Source organism: Benincasa hispida, chromosome 12 (genome assembly GCF_027475165.1).
Source record: "Benincasa hispida cultivar pf3 chromosome 12, pf3_genome.v1.1, whole genome shotgun sequence".
In the NCBI taxonomy this organism is placed as follows: domain Eukaryota; kingdom Viridiplantae; phylum Streptophyta; class Magnoliopsida; order Cucurbitales; family Cucurbitaceae; genus Benincasa; species Benincasa hispida.
The window spans coordinates 63,503,627-63,510,199 of NC_143489.1; the positions used below are offsets into that span (position 1 = coordinate 63,503,627).

Below are 6,573 nucleotides of genomic sequence, written 5' to 3' on the forward strand. Positions count from 1 at the left end.
ACAGCAGAAAGTAACAAAGGAGGAAAAAAGAAAATCTACCACCACCCTACACTTAACAGGGTCATTCAACCCCCTAACATTCCAGGAACACCGAATCATAATACTGATAGGATTACCACCTACCACCTCCCACTGGGCTCTTACTCGAACTTCCTATACTCCCATCCATAAAAAGTAATGGGAGAGGGTTAGGAAGCACTACTTCCAATGCCAATGAATCCCCTCCCCCTATTCCTCAGAAAGTATAACGGATTCTACTTATCCAGATGCTTCACAAACTCCGTTCTCCTAGGGGAACCACGAAAAACTCTACTACTTGGGGGCGAAGAACCCAGAGACCCACTCCCAGCTCTACCACCTACCACTCCTCTATCACGCCTATGACGACTAACCAAAGTAAATGCATCATCACACCTTGCACCACTATTCCCACCCGCTGGACCGCCTCCTCTACCACAAACACCTTCGCCCATCCCTTCACACCCAAGGGCACTTTTAACCCCGAACACCCATCATTAATCACTACAATACTTAAATTTGAGCCTTTGGCACACTCTTTTTCTCACACACAGCCCCAGAATGACCAAACGAGCCACAACTACCACAGTTATGTAGTTTCCACTCGTACAACATAGAGATAATAAACACCTGGCCTTGCCTTCTAACAGTTATTGAAGAAGGCATAAAAAAATCCACATCCACCTCTACACATACTCTGGCATATGATAACCTGTGCCTCTCTCTCGTAGCAACATCAAGAGAAACAGGTCGCCCCACAACACTAACCAACACTGCTAAACCCTTATCCGTCCACAACTCCAAGGGACACTTTCCATACAAAAGTTTCAGGAACAATACCTAGAGACCACTAACGCAATAAGATGGGCTTATCGCCCAAATTTCATGAACCATTCGCCAATAACCAGTCTCGGGATTCTCTTTTGAGGAATTTAAAAATCCTCTGACCAATCAACATCAAAGTAATCGATGACACCTCTACCCGTCCCCAAATTCTCTAGATAAGGCGGTAGATCACAACATACAGAAACTTTGCATCCACAAACTGACATACAAAAGATTTCTCCTATAAACTAACATCGGCATCAAAATCCTCCTCACAAGGTTCAACAATAATCCTATCATTCATAATCAACAGTGGGGTAAACTCAAGATAACTCTTTAAATTCGACCCAAACAAGGTCGCCCATGATTGCTTCCTTTGCCCAACCCAACCCCTCTCGGCCTATCCACCTTACCTTCTACCCTACCCAGCTCAATCTCAAGCCCAAACTCTCCCTCCTCCAGCCCATCTTCATCCCGCAGCATCCCCATCGTGGCCCAGACTTCACCCCAACCTCAACTACCTTAACGCCTTTCTCCTCCTCTAGCTGGCCTTCCCAAACCCAATAAGCCCAAACAAACCCAAACCCTTCTTCAACACATCCAGATCAACCCCTACAGAAGACCCCCCTCATCTAGTTCACTCGATATTAAAGTAGAGTAAATAAATCTGCTATATGCATTTATTAACCAAAAGAGGCCTATAAATAGGCATATTTACAATAGTGACTAACCATTTAACTACCCTTATAACAAAACTTATAACAGAATATAAACTAATTTCTAATACTCCCCCTCAAGATGGTATGGTTATATCAAGAATAGCCATCTTGGATAGTAAGAAGGAACACAAAGTTTTGGGCAAAGCCTTGGTGAAGATATCAATAAGCTGCAAGTGAGATCGGATGGGAAGAAGTTTGACATTGCCACGAACAATGTGATCTCGGACAAAATGGCAATCAATTTCAATGTGCTTTGTCCTTTCATGACAAACCGGATTTTCAGCAATATGGACAATAGCTTCATTATCATAGTAGATTAAAGAGGGATGAATAAGAGGTACCGAAATCTCGTGAAGAAGTTGTTTAACCCATAGCAATTCACTTGTAGTAGTAGTTAAAGCTCGGTATTCAGCTTCGGCAAAAGAACGGGATACCATAGACTACTTCTTAGCCTTCCAACTAATTATAGAATCACCCAAGAAGATGCAAAAACTGGTTATAGACTTCCTTGAATCAGGACAAGATCCCCGATCAGCATCAGAATATGCCTTCAATTGGAATGTATGAACAGGTTGTAGCAGAATACCTTGGCCCGGAGAAGCTTTCAAATACCTAAGTAAGGACATGGCAGCATCAAGATGAGGCTGTCTAGGTTGAGCAACAAATTGACTGAGCTTATAGACAGCAAAAGCTATGTCGGGCCAAGAAACAGTCAAATACAGCAGTCTTCCAATGAGTCTTCGATACAATGTTGCATCAGGAAGGAGGGTACCAACATCAAATTGGAGCTTTAAAGCCGGATCAAGAGGTAGAGGAGCCGGTTTACAAGCGAACAAACCATGATCTTCTAGGAGCTGCAATGTATAATTCCGTTGTGATAGAAGAATACCCTGAGACGATCTTGCAATTTCAAGGCCCAAGAAATACCGAAGAGACCCTATGTCTTTGAGCTTGAAGGCCTCGTGCACATGATCTTTGATCTCATGTAGCACAGGAAAAGAAGCACCGGTAATGACTATGTCTTCAACATAAACAAGCAAAGCAACAGAGGAATGAGCAAAGCAAAACCTCGAGTGAATAAGGAGTAATCAGAATTGGACTGAGAAAATCCCAAGTAAAGGAGTGCCTTTGAGAACTTGTCAAACCATTTGCGTGATGCTTGCTTAAGGCCATATATGGATTTATGCAAGCGACAAACAAGATGCTCCCCCTGTTTGTGAACAACATTGTGCTTGTAACCCAAGGGTAGATCCATGTATACCTCTTCGACTAGATCACCATGTAAGAAAGCATTATTAACATCTAGTTGAAGTAGAGACCAACCTTTTGAGACAGCAAGAGTAAGAAGTACTTTGACAGTAACAAGCTTGGCAACAGGAGAAAATGTCTCAATGTAGTTGAGGCCTTCTTGCTGTGTGTATCCCTTGGCTACTAACCATGCCTTGTAGCGGTCAATGGTCCCATCTGCACGATACTTGATTTTGTATATCCATTTGCATCCAATAGAGTGTTGGCCTTGAGGTAAGGGCACAACAGACCAAGTACGGTTGGTTTCCATTGCTAGAAGTTCATCTTGCATAGCTTGACACCAATGTTCATGAGGGACAGCCTGGTGATAAAACTGAGGCTCATATGCGGCTGAGATATTGAGGGCAAACATCTTGTAGATAGGATTCAGTCTGTCATAAGATAAAACAGCTTGCAAAGGATACTTAGTAACTGTCTACTGAGAATGATTGTGTAAAAAGAGGTTGCAATGATAGTCCCTGAGATATGAGGATGGTTTAGTCGTCCTTGTACAACAACGATAGTGAGAAGAATTGTCAAGTAAAGACATATAGGGCTGATCAGTGACTGTAGCATCATCATCAGCAGGTGCGAAGGGAACAAAGGGAACAACAGGTTTAGAAATGTCATGTGAAGTAGGCTGGTCAGAAATCTCAGGAGTAGTAGAAGCAGATGATGAAGAGGCTTCACTGCTGGATAAATCACCTGAAAATGGAAGTGATAAGGGTAAAACTAGATCAGGAAAAGGGTCAAGTACCTCTGCTTGAGAACTGATTTGATGAAAAGGGAATATGTCTTCATGAAACACAACATCCCTTGAAATAAAGAATTGCTTCTTCTCAATGTCATATAAGCAATAGCCCTTGATACCAGTGGGATATCCCAAAAAAACAGAGGCAATGGCCCGAGGCTGAAACTTGGTCCTGTGAGAAGGCAAAGTAGAGGCAAAAGAAAGACAACCAAAAGTTCGTAGTGAAGTATAGTCAGCATGTTCATCATTCAAACGATAGTAAGGTGTTTTCCAAGACAAAATATGAGATGGAATGCGGTTGATCAAATAAAATGTGGTCAATATGCACTCTCCCCAAAATAAGATAGGTAACCTAGCTTGAAATAACAGAGATCGTGCGACATTTAATTTTTTTCTACTACCGAATTTTGTTGAGGCCGTTCAACACAAGAAAACTGATGGAGAACACCTTTGGCAGCAAAAACATCAGTAAAGGCCAGTTCTGGTGCATTATCCGATCGAAAAGCTTTTATGGAAAGACCATATTGAGTTTCAATCAACTGAAAGAAACGAGGGACAATAGTAATAGCTTCACTTTTGTTCCTCATAAAAAAAACCCAAGTGTACCGAGAATAATCATCAACTAGTGTTAAAAAGTAACGATATCCAGCATAAGTAGGTTCATTGTAAGGGCCCCAAATATCATAATGTATAAGATCAAAAGCATGAGCAGCAAGTCTATTATGGCTTTGAAAAGACAGTCGTTTTTATTTTGCTAGAGGACAAATCATGCATTTATTACAAGTACTATCCATGTCTACATGTAAAATATCTTTTAGGAAACTAAGATGTTTATATGATGGATGTCCAAGCCGATTATGCCAAGTAGAAGCAGAGAATGTAGTAGTGGAAGAACAAACAAGTTCTATAGTATGTGAAAATGAATGTAAGGACTTATCAACTAATGCTTGCAACAAGTATAATCCATTCCATTTGTTAGCCTTGCCAATCTTCTTCAAAGAATATTTGTCCTGAATGAGGCAAAAATCACTAAAAAAAGTTACCATGATGGGTAGATAGGAAGTTAAAGAACTTATGGAAATTAAGTTGAAACAAAAATCTGGTATATATAACACATTATGTAGCATGATATCTGTATTTTCTTGAATATCCCCAATAAATTCAACCAGAAGCTGAGACTGATTAGGCAAAGTAACAGTTGTCGGTTTAATTTGACTTAGAGTAGTGAATAGGATCTTATTATAACAGATATGAGCTGATGCACCAGAATCAAGTATCCACTGATCAGAAGATATATCAGAAAGGGAACAAATAGCTGCAACGTGAGCTGTAGGAGTGATAGAATCTACCTTATTGGACGTTGCTGCTATGGTGGCTGTTTTGGACTTGTTGAGATGGGACTGGAGCATAGCCAATAAGCCTTGGTATTATTCAGATGTTAAAGAGGATAGAGAATCAAAATGATCTACTCTTGCTGATTCGGGAGGTTTGTAAAGCTTGTGTCCTGGTGGATATCCATGGAGTTTGTAAAATGATCAACAGTATGCCCTTGAATATTGCAGTGGGTGCAGATTGGTCTATCCTTCTTCTTGTTTTGATTAGTGTTGCGAGAATTACTTGGAGCAGGCTGGTGGGAAGCAGAAGAACCATTTTTCACAAGGAGGGCAGTGGCATTAGATAAAGATATCGCATTGCCAAGGGATGAAGAATAAGCTTTCTGGTCAATCTCTTGTGCAACTAGAGAGAAGGCCCAATTGATTGATGGTTCTGGTTCCATTAGTAACAACTGAGATCTGATAGGAGCAGATGAATTGTTTAAACCCATTAGAAAAGCCATAACATACTCTGTTTGGAAGTAAGTCTGTAGGTTCTTGACACCACCAGAAGTGCATTTTCCACAAGAACAAGATGGGCGGTAGGAGATGAGTTCATTCCACAACGTTTTCAGCTTGGCATAGTATGTGGTGACATAATCTTGATTTTGGGATAAGTTGGAAATTTCACGGCGTAGTAGGAAGACTCTTGGTCGATTTTTACGTTGGTACCGTTCTTGCAGATCAGCCCAAATTTCTTGAGCGAAATCGGAGAAGTTGATGCTAGCAGAAATCTCTTTGGAAAGAGAGTTAAGAATCCACGCGGTGACAATGCCATTACATATGTTCCAAGAATTGAGTAACTCTTCGGAAGGTCGAGGGATTTCACCATTGATGAAGCCGAGTTTATTCTTGACAGTGAGCCCGATCTTCATCGCCTGACTCCACGAGTTGTAATTCGATTCCGTAAGAAGATTGGAAACGAGAACAAGGCTGGTGCTGTCTGAGGGATAAAGAAAATAAGGGTTCTGATATTGTTCAAGAATGGAAGATGGGGAAGCTCGAACATTCTCCATGGAGTTGGAGTTTTCGGATGAGGTTGGGTCGTCGGATCTGGTCATGATCGCTGTTTTGGATGAAGAAGGAGAACGAAAAGTCACGAGGAGTAGCGGCCGAATGGAGGGAAAACGAAAAGTCAAAAAAAAGGTTTTAATTTGCTCTGATACCATAAATAAATCTGCTATGTACATTTATTAACCAAAAGAGGCCTGTAAATAGGCATATTTACAACAGTGACTAACCATTTAACTACCTTTATAACAAAACTTATAACAGAATATAAACTAATTTCTAATACTTGACACCTGGTTCTCCACCTCCCAATTTGACACCGGTTCCAGGTTTGAGCCCTGAACCTTCCTGAACCTATCGTTCGTCACTTCACCTCCCTTCAGCTGCACCTCATTCGAGCCACCCACCACATCTCCGGCAACAAACTCCTCACCAGATCTCTCCACCTCAACTCGAGCCACCCTGACTCCCTTCATCTCTAAGCTCGAAGCATTTCCTCCAGGCACAAATGACTCAACCTCAGGCTTCAAAACTCGATAAGTCTGACGCACCACCCTTGATCCAGACTTCTCCTTTAGATGTAATGGGG

General features: G+C 41.4%; 1 protein-coding gene across 1 annotated transcript; it reads right to left on the reverse strand.

Annotated features, from left to right (window-relative positions):
- Window positions 1-5,065: 5,065 nt before the first annotated feature.
- Window positions 5,066-6,034, reverse strand: LOC150032127 (uncharacterized). The gene has a single exon (XM_090308404.1). It carries the CDS (start codon window positions 6,032-6,034, stop codon window positions 5,066-5,068), a length of 969 nt encoding a protein of 322 aa, XP_090164530.1.
- Between the last annotated feature and the right edge of the window lie 539 nt (window positions 6,035-6,573).